The sequence below is a fragment of the Ochlerotatus camptorhynchus genome, unplaced genomic scaffold (assembly GCF_037179485.1).
Source record: "Ochlerotatus camptorhynchus isolate MF236.1 unplaced genomic scaffold, CSIRO-AGI_Acam_v1.1 ptg000251l, whole genome shotgun sequence".
Lineage (NCBI taxonomy): Eukaryota > Metazoa > Arthropoda > Insecta > Diptera > Culicidae > Ochlerotatus > Ochlerotatus camptorhynchus.
The window spans coordinates 2,206,579-2,222,373 of NW_027040741.1; the positions used below are offsets into that span (position 1 = coordinate 2,206,579).

General features: G+C 40.3%; 1 protein-coding gene across 2 annotated transcripts in view; it reads right to left on the minus strand.

Annotated features, from left to right (window-relative positions):
- The window catches only part of Cad99C (cadherin-99C), a 396,119-nt gene that overhangs the window by 5,382 nt on the left and 374,942 nt on the right, over window positions 1-15,795 (minus strand). For both annotated transcript variants that reach the window (XM_065226462.1, XM_065226461.1), the window contains exons 9-13: window positions 3,164-6,447; window positions 2,809-3,105; window positions 2,501-2,748; window positions 2,183-2,429; window positions 1,876-2,118 (exon numbers count right to left, since the gene is read on the minus strand). In XM_065226462.1, coding sequence (XP_065082534.1) covers window positions 1,876-2,118; window positions 2,183-2,429; window positions 2,501-2,748; window positions 2,809-3,105; window positions 3,164-6,447 — 4,319 coding nt within the window. The remainder of the gene's footprint in view (window positions 1-1,875; window positions 2,119-2,182; window positions 2,430-2,500; window positions 2,749-2,808; window positions 3,106-3,163; window positions 6,448-15,795) is intronic.

A 15,795-nucleotide genomic window follows, 5' to 3' on the forward strand; every position in this document is an offset into this window, starting at 1 on the left:
TGAGTACGGAAAAAACAGTGTATGCCTATATCATGTCTAAGAGAGGAGGGGGCTGGGGTTTAAAATTGTGTGATAGGCAGTGCATTAGGTATAGGAAAACGTTACAAAAGGGGTGAAAAGGGGGTAGAAGGTGGGTGGGGGTCTTTCTCAATTTTGCGTGACATAATTAATGCATGGCCAGAGCCAATTGCTTTTCTGACGATTGTTCATTTGGGTCCTTCATAAGTATAGGTGTGAGTATATGTACACGGTTTTCTTGTACTTATACTTTGAATTAACCTCATAGCCGATAGCCTATAATTATAGCCTTCTCCAGCTGCATAAATGCATATATGTATTGTATAAAAATTGCATACATATGTATTGCTGTAAGAACTATCAGAATACTATGAATTTACACGCTGCATTAGTGTTTGTAAAATTCTGCTTGGAGAATTCAATAAGGTAGCTACGTTACTTTTCATTATTACTATTGTAATTGCTAACTGTTCAAATATTAATCAGTTTATGTAGGAATATGGTCAAATTTAAATTACATCGTAGGTTACCTAATCAATCGACACCATAAAGGGTGTCCACGATGAAATTGCCACACACAAAATTGATTCGCAAAATTCGAGTTTTCATCCGATTTCCATCAAATTTTCAGGGATTGAGAAATAACTATTAAACTTCATTTTACCATTTTACTCGTATTTTATTTACAGTCCATACGCAAATGCCCGCACCTTGGCCTTAACCCCGGCCATAAGATTCTGCACAACCTGTGAATCAACCGTTTTTTGCATGTAAACCCATACTTTCTTCAGTTCCTCGACTGTCTTCACTACCTTAGGTCGTTTAAGAAGGTGCTGCTTCATAATCGCCCAGTACTTGTCGATGGGGCGGAGCTCCGGAGTGTTGGGAGGGTTGAACATTTTCGGCACGAAATTGACCTTATTGTCCGCATACCACTTCAGCATGTCCTTGGAGTAGTGGCATGAGACCAAATCCGGCCAGAAGATTGTTGGGACGTTGTGGGCTTTCAGGAGAGGAAGCAACCGCTTCTGGAGGCACTCTTTTATGTACACCTGTCCGTTCATCGTGTCCTGGGTCACGAAAGGTGCACTCCGCTTCCCGCACGTGCAGATGGCTTGCCAAACCAGGAATTTCTTCGCAAATTTGGACATCTTCTGAGTGCGGACATGCTCCGGAACGCTGAACTTATCCTTGGCCGTGAAAAACAGGTTGCCGGGGATCTGTTTGAAGTCGACCTTCACATATGTTTCGTCGTCCATGATGTAGCATTCAACTTTCGTCAGCATGTTGAGGTACAACTTCCTGGCACGGGTTTTGGCGGACTTGTTCTGCTTCTCGTCGCGATTAGGGCCCTTTTGTACCTTGAACGTTTGAAGCCCAGCCTTAGTTTTGGCCTTCTGGACAAAACTTCGGCTTAGGTGCAGCTTCTTAGCCACATCCCTAACGGAGGCGTTCGGATTTCGGTTGAAGGCCCCAACTACGCGGTTGTGATTTTTGGTGTTGTACGGAATACTTTTTCCTTCACTTCTGGGCTTCCGATCGGTGGTCAACCGTTCCTCGAACCGCTTAATCACTCGCGACACCGTGGAATTCGCGATTCCCAACGTTTTAGCGATGAAACGATGCGAGAGATCCTTGTTCTCGTGATGAATGCGCAAGATTTTATCACGCACGAGCTGTTCTTTCGACTCCATTTCCGCGAGTTTTGATCACAGGACTTTAAAACTTGCAGGATGTAAATAATGCACTATGAACTAAATCTACCCACATTTTCATTAAATTCTACCCAACGGTTAAAAAGTTAGAGCAATTTCATAGTGTGGCAATTTCATCGTGGACACCCTTTAATCAACTTACCGAATGTGGAAAAGGGGATTACTGATTGGCACGTCCGATGTGTAGCGATTGTTCCTTCCCAGCGTATTAGTAACAATCTCCGTCCCATTTCCGGTACCATTGTGGTTGTGATTGTGATGGTGGTGGTTTATGTTATTGACGTTGCTACTGTTGGTGTTATTGTTCCGATGGTTTCGGCCCAACGTGTTGAAAGTATTATTTTGGGCCATCGACAGGTTGTTTCTGTTGAGGGTATCCCCGTAGCTGGAATTGGACAATTTTCATAACGAATATCTGTAATGGAACATTGCAAAGCTATCTTTCTTACCCATTGATGTAATTGTTTCTCTCGGATTTTATCCGCCCTAAGGTCAGCGTCCCCGGTAGTGTTCCGTTGCTGACAGAACCTAATGGATTCAGGTAGTTGTTACGATTCATCTCAAGAGTTCGATTGAGGGTATTTTGTCGATTGTTTATGTTCAGGTTGTTATTGTTTTTGGTGTTGTTATTGTTGTTGCGATGTAAAGTACCCACAACAGCGGTCGTCGCGTCGGAGTTCGTAGGACTGTGTTGACCTAGAGCGAAAGCGAGACAGTAGCGTCTAGAGAACGTAGAAAGCACTCGGGTTAGGACCGGGGTTACATACCGTTTTCCTTGTGTGTGATGTAGCTAACGTTGTCCAGACTGAAGGCATGGTTCTTGGCGCTAAAATCTAGCTGAAGGTCGTCGCCTTCGTCTACAGGGACAGCCATTGCAAGTACCTGGGTTTCGTACTCTTTTAGGCTAGTTTGGTTTTCTGCTGCTGGGGCTTGGGAGTTGATTATAACGGGATCGTAGCGTACAGGGCTAGCAGGGGCATTATATTGGCGCATACGCTGTTTGAAATTTTTATATCTACGGAATAGGATGGATGATGTACTAGACTACTAACGATGATTAACAAAAGTTACTTACTTTGACCAGGATATACAAATATAGACGATTCCAATCGATCCAAGAATAAGTATTACTACCGCAACAGCTATGAGAGCATACGGAAAGACATCGTCATTAACGACTACTGCTGCTTTAACTTTTTGAATTTGTTGTTTTGGTTCGACTGGACCAAAGATGCCCTGAGCTGTCGCTCGTGCTATGCTGGATGCTTCGAAATTAATTTGCGACAAAACGGTTGGAGTCAAGATAGTACTCATAACCGACGTAGAATTACGTGCCAAGATTCGCTCTGACATTGGATCCACAGCATAGAACCTACATTAAAGTTTCATTTAGTAACTATTCGTAGAATAAACATTAAAAAAAAACTTACCAAACATCAGTTGCTCCATTGATTTCCTCAACCGTTCCATTTTCGTTAAGAATCTTTCTAATGCTGAACCGCTCGATTCCGGTTATGAGACCTGTAGATTTTTCATGCAGCAACTCTTCCAATGCTCTTACATGTCTTCTCACATCCTTGGGAGCGGAATCGGAAAACACCAGCGCCATGCGGTTGATGTCTGAGATCAGATTTACTACAACCCTGGCCTTCGCTTTGTGCACTACTCCTGCCAACGGATCACCGTTGTTATCCCGAGCTTCTACGATAAGTACCAGTGGAGTTTGTTTTACATTTTGAAATCTCTTTTGGGTCTTCAACATTCCGTTGTCCTCACCGATAGTGAAGAACGAACTAGGTGAGTCGTCATTTGGGATTTCGTTTACTTTTTCATCGTAAATATTATATTTTATTTGTCCGAAAACACCTGCGTCTTTATCTACTGCCTTTACTGTAATCAGTGGCGTATCCATATCGGCTTCAGCACTGATCACAGTGTAATAGGTGTCGTTACGAACTCCCTGCTGGTAGCTTACAGGGAATTGGAACATAGGGATGTTGTCGTTGTCATCTTGAACAATGACTTTGAGCTGAGCAAAATTTTTATGCTGGTTTACAAAATATTTGTTGGATACCAGGCGAACCTCTAGGTTGTGACTAGATGCTTTTTCGTAGTCCAGAGGTCCATTTAACACCAACGCACAAGCATGATCTTCAATACTGATCCGGAACAAATTGAAGTTATTTCCTTTGATTATTTCACATCGGAATCCTCCGTTGTGTTTGGTAGCCTTCTTAGAATTAATAATTTGGATAAGCTTGATGGTGGCGTTGATTCCTGTAGACTCTGGAACGCTCGTACTGTAGCTGTCGTCACTGAAGGCAAGACCTTGTACTTCAAGGTTAACGATTCCTCCGGCATCAACTCGCGATTCCGCAGAGTCATTTGGATTAGCTGGGATGTGACTGACGTAGATTGGTAGGGTTGCGACCGAACTTAACTGAGGTTCTCCCATGTCGTAAGCACGTACATCAACCAAGTATTCTGTATCATCCTCTTTGTTGAGCTCGTCACGAATGCGAACTATACCGGAGTCTGCATCTACCTGGAAGTATTTTAAGGCCTTTCCTCGGCCAACCATTTCGTAGCGAACCACATTGCCAGGCGATGAGCCATCGCCATCCACGGCTGGCATCGAGCCTACAATCGTACCAATTGGTAGGTCATCGTTGACATTGATTGGTTCCGGAATCGATACAAAAACAGGAGGTATGTCGTTGCGATCTTCTACTTCGATCATTATTTTAATGTAATCTCCTGGATTGGTGCCATTGTTTTCTACCGTGCCTATAATTAGTTCATGAATCTTATCCTTTTCGTAATCTAATCCACGAATAGTTTTGATCAATCCTGTCCTTGCATCAATCTTGAATAAATCACCAGGACCTCGTTTCAATACATAGGTAATTTCTGGTTTCGTGTCGGGATCAAATGCTCGTACAGTTGTGACAACCATATCTGGTACATTTTCCGGGATCTTGACTTCGATCATTGACTCCAGAAACCTAGGAACCTCATCAGGAATGTCTCGTACTTTGACGGTTACACTTGCTGTTCCCAGTCGTGGTTCTGGCGCGCCATCCTGCGCGGTAACTACAAACTTGTATTCTGTCTGCTTCTCGTAATCTAGTTGAGACTTTGTTCTAATCTCCCCCGTTCGAGAGTTGATTTTGAATGGTATATCAGATGGAATCGTGTATGTTATTTCAGCATTCATGCCTTCATCTGCGTCGGTGGCATGAACAATTCCAATTACGGCGTTCTCTCTTCCTTCGTCTACGGTGAACACGTATGGCAGCAGACTTTCGTCGAACTCTGGATTTTTATCGTTAATGTCAGTAACTTTGATGTTGACAGTAGCACTGCTAGCCAGACCCCCACTATCTTCAGCTCTGATGATCAGTTGGTACCTCGTTAAGTCTTCCCTGTCAAGTTTCCGAATGACGCTGATAACTCCACTTTCTTTTCCGATCGAAAACTGCCGTAGATCATTTCCTGTGGTGATGGCGTATTTTACTGGATCGTTTTCTGGATCCTCAGCCTTCACAACTATGACAGTAGAGTTGATTTCGGCTCCCTCGCTAACCTGTACGTCGTACACTGGTTTCACGAACCTTGGGGGCTTTGTATTCGGCCCTGGAGTCACTGAGACTTCAACAATAGCTTGCGAAGATAAACCTCCAATATCGGAAGCCTGAACTGTAATACTGTACTGTTCACCGGCGTTTAATCTCGCTCTAGTTTCAATCTCACCGGTCTTTGGATCCATGCCAAATTTGTTGGCTCCATTGTTTGAAACATGAAAGATGGAATATGTAATAACAGCATTTTCTCCGGAATCATTGTCAGTTGCTGTCACCTTAGTTACCAATCGTCGACCATCTCCTGCAGTCAAGCTAACCAGAGGTACCATGGCCAATTTTGGAGCATTGTCGTTTACATCTTTCAGGTGAACCGTCAAACTCATTGGTGCACTTGCTGCGTTTCCATTTGCTTCACGGGCTACCACTTGAAATCTGTACTTTCCCTGACTGGGTGGATCCCGGTCCAAACCTTCTTCGTTAACCTGAAGAATTCCGTTCTTGGACACGACAAAGGAGGGAGTCGTAACTTCGTAGATGTATTCGGCTTGTTCGTTTTCGGATGCAGCATCTGCATCGGTCGTGATTAGTTTTATCGGGTTTCCTTTAGAGTCTGTTACGGTTGTTCCTATTGGAGAATTTTCATCAACATATCCCTCTGTTGATGTGATGCCGATAACAGGAGGGTATGCGTCTATTGGTTTAACGTGAATGGTAAGCTTAGCCGTTGCAAATCGTTTCGTTTCTGAAACCTCTTCTGCTTTCACGATAATATCGTACTTTTTCGCTGTTACAGACGAGTCCACCAGTTTGGTTTGCTTCAACACTCCCGTTTGGGAATCTATTTCGAAGTAGTCATCGTAATTACCTGGGATTCCACTAAGGAATGAGTATCGGATAGGCGCACTGATCGTGTCCAGGTCGATGGCTTGTATTCGCTCCGGAGTAACGGTAAGGACGCCTTGTAGAGTTCCAGCTGGGACGGAAGCGATGTATTCCGGATTGAGACAGGCACCGTCCAGCAGCACACACCCTCGATAGATAAAGGACGGATCCTGATCATCCGAATCGGCAACATCAATGGTAAGGGTAGTTGTAGCCGATAGTCGCTCCGATGCGTTGCGGGACCGGTCCTATGGGAGGATAAAATAAAACAATAATTAATGTATGTTAGCAGAGAGCTCAGTGCATTGAATTGTGATAAGTTTCGAATTAAATGATTCGGCAATCGAAATTGCCGAAGTTACCATCAATTTGAAAGAATGTAGTGATTTACTTTTTTGAAATGATCCAGTAACTGCACCTCAAGTATTATGCTTACGGTAGTGCCATGAATATCCCATACTAGATTTTTGTTTAGTTTTGGTTAGTCCGTGCTAACTGAAACTTTACGTCTGCTCCTAACTGGTACTACGATGCTCTATGCCAAAGAAAGTCTAAACATTTTCGAAACAAAAAATCCTAGAGCGGACCTGGAATCAAACTCTTCGCTTTCAGCAAGGTTATGCTTTGAAGCTGCGTCTTATCGATTGAGCTAAGGGAGGCCTGCTAAATACTTGTTAAATATTGCGGTTTCGTAAAATCTATAGCATTCAATAAACTTTAATTTGGAAGAATAGAATTTAAGGCGATACGCCCAGTATATTCGAGAGGCTACCCGGTGTATCAGGAATTGGGCTGCACCAGGACCAGATTTTGTGCATAACTTCTGGTATAAAAAGTTCACCTCAATCCATAGGCGGATGGCGGAATGCTTCAATATGGTACTAGAAAACCCCCAACAGCTATCAGATTCATTACCAGAGGGTTAGCCTATCTTCTGCCAAAGGACCAAAACACGGCTAATTCAGCCAAGTACAGGCCAATAACATGTCCCTCGAGCCTGTAAAAAGTGCTCTCAAGGTACTGCAGTTGTACAAGGTGGACGGTGGAGTCATCAGGCTTATGCAGCACGCAATGGGAATGTGGAGCACATCTCTCCACGTTACTGACGGAGCAGTGGTGTTACGGTCCAGAACTCTCAGCATAAGAAGGGGGATTTTCCAAGGCGGTACCTTTAGTCCGCTATGGTTCTGCCTTGCGATGAATCCCCTCAGCAGAGCACTCAACCAATGCAACTATGGCTACCATTTGAACAGTGGAGAAAGAAGCACAAATGCTACCCACACCTTCTACATGGACGACTTGAAGCTGTTTGTGGAAACAGGGGAGAAGCTGCACCGTCTCTTGCAGCTTGTAACGGTGTTCAGTAATGACATCCGGATGGAGTTTGGAGTCGATAAATTTCGAACAGTCAATATCCGTCGGGGTCAAGAGTGGATACTGGCAGTTCCCGCATCAACGAACAGGAGGAGATTCTGAATATGGTTGAAGGCGAAACCTAAAAGTACCTGTGGTTCCTGCAACTGAAATGGATTCGCCATACAACGATCAATAAGGAACTGCAGGAAAAGTTCTTGTATCGAATCTATCGTGTTCTGAGGTCGTTCCTGTCGGCCGGCAACAAGTTAAAGGTGATAAACACGTTTGCCGTGCCCCTGTTGACCTACAGCTTTGGGGTGATCAAGTAGACCAAAACAGACTTGGAGGCGATAGAGCGAGCAGTACGAGTGGCGTTCACTTAGCATCGCATGCATCACCCAAAGTCGGCCGTCGAGAGAGTCACCTTGCCACGTCATGAAGGAGGAAGAGGCATCACTGATATCCAAGTGCTATGTGTTTCCCAGATTCAGCAGTTGCGGAGCTACTTCGTAGAAAGTCAGAACCGTCAAAAAGTCTACCGTGCTGTTTGTGAGGCAGACCACAGGTGCAGCGCCCTGCATATGGCGCAGGAAGACTACCAGTTGAATTGCGACCTAAAAACTGTCGAAGATAAAGTCGCATCGTGGAAGCTGAAGGAGCTGCATGGGGCGCATCCCTATCAGTTGGAACAAGCGCGTGTGGCGACGAATACGTGGCTGGTGCGAGGTGAACTCTTCTCAGAGAATGAAGGTTTCATTGCAACGAAGATCTACCGTAGGTACATATTGCACGAAGAAGTAGAAGACCGGTGTAGAAAATGCAATGCAGTAGGGGAGACGATCAAACGTGTTGTTGCTGGTTGCCAAGCGTTGGCAGAAGTAGCGTATCTCGGTCGTCACAAAGATGTCGCTAAGATTGTGCACCAACAACGTGCACTGAAGCACAACTTGGTGAACCAGTACGTACCCTACTACAAGTACTTGCCAGACCCGGTACTGGGAAATAGTTGCATAAAAATGGGTACTGGGATCGCGAGATCATTACGGATGTCCACATTCGTGCCAATCACCCTGACATTGTGGTTTTCGACAAAAGGATGAAGCGGGTATATCGCTGTACCGTTAAATCGCAATGTTCAGTCAAAGTTCACGACCAAGATACTGAAGTACCACGATTTGGCGGAGGAATTGGCGGAATTGTTCCCTGTTCCCAACTGTATTTGAAGAGTTGGAACTACGAAGATAACTGAACAGCATTCAGAAAGCAGTGAATCTTGGAACCTGTAGTATTGTCCGACGGTTCTTACATTATCATAACTGATCCGACTGAAGCAATAAAATTAGGGTGTAAGTCATCTGACGAATGAGATCCACAGAGCCTAGCCCCCTTGGCATAAAGACAGCCCGGGTAGATGACATTTTCCAGCATTTTTGCTGATAAGTGCCAAAACTCTATAATAATAATAATAAAAATAATAAACTTCGATAATCGTTCAATGTTTCGTTAAAAATCGATTAGCAATATTATGTTAATTTTCATCTGCAATATAGCTGACCGACGCTGCAGGAGCTCGTCAATGACTCTTAAGTCGTTTAAGGGTTTCCTTTTCATACACAGCGCAGCTTGAAAAATAATAACGACAATGTTTATTAGTCCATATTTTAACACTAAGATAATCGTCTTCACATACAAACCAATATTTAAACTCCTATGTATGACATAGTACATGTTATTGATCTGAGAAAGCGATTACGCATAACCGTGCCAAGCGCCATTATGGGAAAACACAAGTTTATTATTTGCATCTTTCGTTTACGTGTTTTTAGGAACCGATTCTCTCTACCCGGTGTCGTTCGTTAATCAAAGCGTTCAAGTAAAAGGACTGAAACTTGGTTTGGTGTAGATAATTTATTCTCCATCAACATACGGACGATGACACGATCAATCGGGTTTGATATTTCATGGAACGATCACACTAATGAAGTAATAAAAAAGGAACCATGCTTAACAAGCACCCTTCTTGTACCTAGATGGGGTGATATTAACAGGATTGCATGCAGCTTTATGTATTATTTTCTGCACTCCCCTTAAGGTACGCTGTGATAACGGTTTAAGATATGTACCATTAATTTGATAACCTAATTAAAATGTACAAAATTTTATATTTATTCGAAAAGACAAAAATCAGGGAGAACTTTGCGCCATTTAAACGACGAACCCTTCTTTAGGATTCTAAACTGTGTGTACCTTGCAGAGCTCCATTCGATCACGATGCACCAATGCAATCGAAACATTAGTGTTTTGTCTGGTTACAGTCCCCGTTTTGATCCAATTAAGCAACATCGTTGTTTAAATAGTTCGTGCCGGATTATATTGCCCGTCCATTAACCCTCTTGTATGTGGACCACATTTTTCGCGTCGCTTTTGTGCTATTGGTTCTTACCAATATAGCAGTTTACGCGACCTTCTCTGAATTGAATGAAACTTTGCACAATTTTGTTAAGATCGTTCACAATTGAGGTAAAATTCGGCAATTTTGAATCTCGCAAAACATTTCAAAATGGCATATTTGATATTTGTCAACAAATCATAACTCGAAAACGTCACTTTCAATCGACTGTGACAAAGTTATAGAAAAAATACACATGGTAAAAAATGTCAAGTAGTTTTGGGTAAAAAATCATAAAAGGTGTTTAAACTTAAATAACAAAGCATTGCTCTCTTCAATATTTTTTAAATATTTTTCATAAAAAAGTTCTTTTGTGCAGTTTTTGAGATAAACACCTTACAAATTAACATAAATAAAAAAATATATATAATTAAATTTTTTTTTTACCAAAAGTTGTTGTTCAATGATTCTTGTTAATTTTCAAGTGTACAAATTGAAAATATCAGAGACGCTAGTATTTTCATAAACCTTCTAATGAAACAAAATAAAAAAATGTTGTAGAGATTTTTTTTATTATACTTATTTTTATTTCTTACCCATAGTTGTTTAAAATTTTGTACTGTACATATTTTACGTGAAAAAATTAAGGAGAACAATTGACACTTCTCAACAAGGGATTAGGATATGCGATCTCCTCAAAACCTGACGTGGAAGCCACCCAAGTAACAATTTCGGTTTTATAAGGGTTCTGTAGACCATGATTTAGATTTTTAGCATGCTTTAAAACCTCCATAAAACTAGCAATGTTACTTGGGCATCGTTGACATGGAGACTGCAATCACTAACACACTATTCAATTACACGAGACTGCCAGGAATTTTATTTCAGAGACAATACAAAACGGAAAGGGACATTCACTTAGTAAAACCGAAAAAGAGGAAATTCGAATTTTCAAAGAACTAAAAACAAAGCCGGTATTCTATACAAAAGCGGACAAAGGTAGTGATTTTGGACAAAGAGGACTATGAAAATCGGATGACGGAAAAATACTAATAGCCAAAAACAGACAGTTCTGGATCAACAATAGAAAAGGGCCCATCAGCATTTGTAAACAACCCATTCCAAAGCCCTTTACTCACAAAACGAAGGCCACCTACGCAAACCAACACCATCATCGGATAGGATAAACTTCCACCTACACGATGATGGTGTTGGTTTGTGTGGGCGGCCTTCGATTTGTGAGGAATGGGCTTTGGAACGGTTTGTTCACAAATGCTGAATGGCCCTTTTCTATTGTTGACCCAGAGTTGAGGATTGACCCCCTCCCATCTATGGTTAATGATGTGGATAAAACGTTGAAAGAGTGTAAGGCGTTTATTGGCAACACTACGAATCAATTGAAAGTTTCAAACCCTATTCTACCTAGGATCAAAGGTTTACCAAAGATTCACAAACCAGGAAACGAAATGAGCGAGATTATCTCGGCTGAAGGACCCCTCACTCATAAGCTTACCAAATGGCTTTTAAAGAAATTTTAAAATATGCCTGAACCCTTTATCACTCGCTCAGTTAACAGCACACAGGAATTCGCAAATCAACTTCAGGCATCATGAGAGATTTGGGAAGATGATGTCACAGCACTTTTTCCGAGTGTATCAGTAAAGGAAGATATTAGCCTTTTAGAGGACTGGCTTCTAAAGCAACGTGAGGATTCTACTTGGAAAAACAAATTTCGGTCATATCTCAAGCTAACTCGTCTTTGTATGGAGGAAAATTATTTCATTTTCAGAGGATTTTTTTATAAACAAACTAAGACGAAGAGAATCGATCAATGTTACTTAGGACCTAATGCAATGTTCCGCTTGATATCTTTGCAAAGGGGCACCATTTGACAAAGGATAACATTAATATCCCGCGGAGTGTATCTTAGCCTTGGAAACTAGACGTAGCAGAAAGTTTAGAAATATTTAAACATAATCCATCAATATTGCTTAATAGAGATCAAGGAAACGGATACTCGAGACTCTTTAGCATGCTACCTATAACATACTACCTGATTTTTAGTACCTATTGATTAGTATACAACTCGTAGATAAAAGATGGATTCATCAGTGGTGTTGAGTACTTGGCACTGATGAAGTCTGCAACTAGTAGACGAAATACGCGTATCTGTCAAAAGATAAGCAATTTTAACGGAATTTAAAGGGAATAAACCAACACACTCAAAGCTCTTCATAAAGAGATTCCGTTGAAAATAGATTGTTTGTTCCAACTACTTTGGCTCATACTTCATTTCGATTCAAAGTGACGTTTTTGAGTTATGATTTGTTGAAAAATAATTTGAATTTTATTTTTATTTTGGTGGTGTGCTCGTTAAAGATTCATTTGCTTAAAGCTTTGTCTCCATCACAAATGATTATAAATATTGCTTAGAGTTTTGGGAATTTCTGATTTACCGTTTGTGCTCTTTATTTTTCTGGCTTTCTTCGACACTCTTTCACAAGTTCGGGCCTTAGAGCAGGCTTAGTAATATTTAAAGCAATTCTACAGTTATGAATTGAGAGCTTTCTATGTAAACCAATTCATGATTTTATATATTGTGTGGCAGCCACAATGATGTTCTAAATCACAGTTGGAACTTGAGTAAATGTCCATCCCAAAAGATTTTTTAGCGCGGACCGTAATCCTATAGCTAAGCCTCTGGCTTGGTAATATCGGTCTTGGTCTTGGTCATATTAAACACATAATTTATACGGGGCTATGTCATTTCGCCGAAGGACGTTGCGCCAAAGGACGTTGCGCCGAAGGACGTTTCGCCAAAGGACATTTCGCTGAATGGGATGATTTTGCCGAATAGGTCATTTCAACGAAAAAAAAAATCGAAATCAGTACTATTCGAAAGAACTGGTCATGTTTAAAAGAGGAAACATTTCTACAAATGTAAAACATTGATTATTGAAAAATTACTGAAATCAGTACAACTCGAAAGAAATGCTTCAATTACGTTAAAACTAAATTAAAATCAGACAATTTTCCATCAAAAATCCTTTTAATGAAACGGTTGGCGACAACGCAGCAGATATCTGCAATCTTTTTTTATTCTTCCTTCCAGGAAATTTAAACCTCTTTTTCAGAAGATAATCGTGATCGTGATTGCCTTGAATTCATCCCAGAATGTATTAGTGATATACAAGTTAATGAAGTTAATGTGCAGGATATTATGGCAACTTTGAACAATTTGGATACTTCAAAAGGCTCTGGACCAGACGGTATTCCACCAGTATTTATTAAGAGCCTGGCACAAACTTACAGCTCCATTATTCTGGCTTTTTAATATGTCACTAGATTCTAGAATCTTCCCAAAAACATGTATTTCTAGTGCCTTTTTTCAAAAGTGGCAAAAATCTGACATACATAATTACCGATGAATTGCTATTTTTTCCTGTATCCCAAAGCTTTTCGAAGCGACCGTTGATGAAAAACTATTCAATCAGATCAAAAACAGAATCGCTAACATGCAACATGGTTTCATTTTACTTGAATTCATCAACGTCGTGGTACAAATTTACTTGAATTCGTCAACCATTCTTTGATTGCAATGGACAATGGAAACCAGCACTCTATCAGTGCTGCAAAATCTCGACAATACACGGTGATATTGACAATTCTGCTTTGGTCACTCATTTGAGCTAACAGTCATAGTCAAGGCAAACCATGTCAATTGTCAATGACAATGCTGTCAGTGACGAACATGTGCAGATTTTTTATATTAACTAAATTTGTAACGAAATTTACTGACTTGAGCAACACAATTACATGAAGCCGTTAATGTGAACAAGCATCTACCTCTTGAACTACTTGGATAACAATAATATGACACAGAATGTACGAAATTACACTTTTTGTTACCAGGCGAATCTTTGTCATTGACGAAAACATGAATGAGATTTTGACGAAGGTTTTTTTGAGGATCAAGTCTGTCAGTGACTATGTGACGAACAATTTTGTCAATATCGCGCGAAAGTCTGTCAAAGAAAATTACAAATCTCAGTACTGCACTCTATACTGATTTTAGCAAAGCATGCTTCTTTTCAAATTACAAAAATAGGAATTGAACCTGGACTTCTCAAATGGCTTGAGTCATATTTAACTAATCGCCAATAAATAGTTAGATTCAAAGGTGAAAAATCAAACCCTCCCAAGTAACATTGCAAGTTTTATCGAGGTTTTAAAGCATGCTACAAGTGTAAATTATGGTCTAAAGAACCCTCATAAAACAAAAATTGTTACTTGGGCTATTACTGTTACTTCTGAAGTCCCCCAAGGCTCGCATCTAGGCCCTCTTTTGTTTATTTTATTTGTAAACGACATCTCCTTTATTCTTAAAAACATAATAGTTTTAATCTATGCGGATGACATGAAGCTCTTTCTAGAAATAAGAAACAAAGAAGATATACAAACATACCAGAATGAAATAGGCTTATTCTATGCTTGGTGTAACAAAGCGTCCTGCAACTAAACGTTCAAAAATGTAAATCAATAGCTATTAGTAGAAAAAGAAACAAACCAGAAAATACAATTGTTTTAGGAAACCAGGCAGTAAAAAGTGTGAACGAGTTAGTAATTTAGGAGTTATAGTTGATTCAAAACTAGCATTCACTGATCATTATAATACAATTATCAACAAAGCAAATAACATGCTTGGCTTTATCAAGCGATTCAGTTACAACTTTCATTACCCATATACAATAAAATAGCTGTACATTTCATATGTAAGATCAATACTTAAATATTGCGGCATAGTTTGGTCACCTTTTTCATTCACGCATGAAGAACGATTAGAATCAGTGCAAAAGAAATTCTTATTATTTGCTCTTCGTAAATTAGGTTGGACAAGATTTCTTCTTCCATCTTATGAAGCACGCTGCATGCTCGTCAACATTCAAACATTGAAAGCGCGTCGTGAATTTGCAATGTTTTCGTTTGTGAGCGAAATAGTATTGCATCGGATTGACTCAGTAGAACTGTTATCAAAGGATAATTTTTACATACCTTCTCGGCAACTGCGAACTCGAAATATATTTACTATAAATCACTATCGCACATATTATAATATCCACTTAATCAAATTATGACTGCTTACAATAAACATAGTGAAAATATTGATTTTATAATGACAAAAACCAGATTAAAGAAGGACTTTAATTATATTCATAAGTTTAACACATGACTTGTAACTTGGTCTTCATCTGATTGAATAAATAAATAAATATTTGAAAATTTCTGAAATCAGTACAACTTAAAAGAACTGTTCATGTTCGAAAAGAAGAAGCAAGACAAGACTGATTTCAAAATTTACAGAGCTTTGAGAAAAGTTCAAATTGTAGAAAATGGCTTGCTCTTCGGCGAAATGACCCATTCGGCGAAATGACCTTCGGTGAAATGATCCATTCGGTGAAACGATCCATTCGGCAAAATGACCTTCGGTGAAATGACCCATTCGGCGAAATGTCCACAGGCGAAACGTCCTTCGAAAAAACGTCCTTCGGTGAAATGTCCTGCTCTCAATTTACACTATACACATAATTTCTATTGTCGGGATCAGCACCACGCCCAAGTAGCATTGCAAGTTTATCGAGGTTTTCAAGCATTCTACAAGTCCAAATCACGTTCTACAGAACCTTAATAAAACCAACATTGTTACTTGGGCGGTGCCTCTGAAAGAAAAATTTATTTAAAAAAAAATCAGAATCGCTGAAATACCCACCAAACGAAAGCTTAGGGTCACCCCTTCCATATGAGACTAGTATGGAAATATTCTATCGGGGGGCATAGAACATTTTTTTTTTCG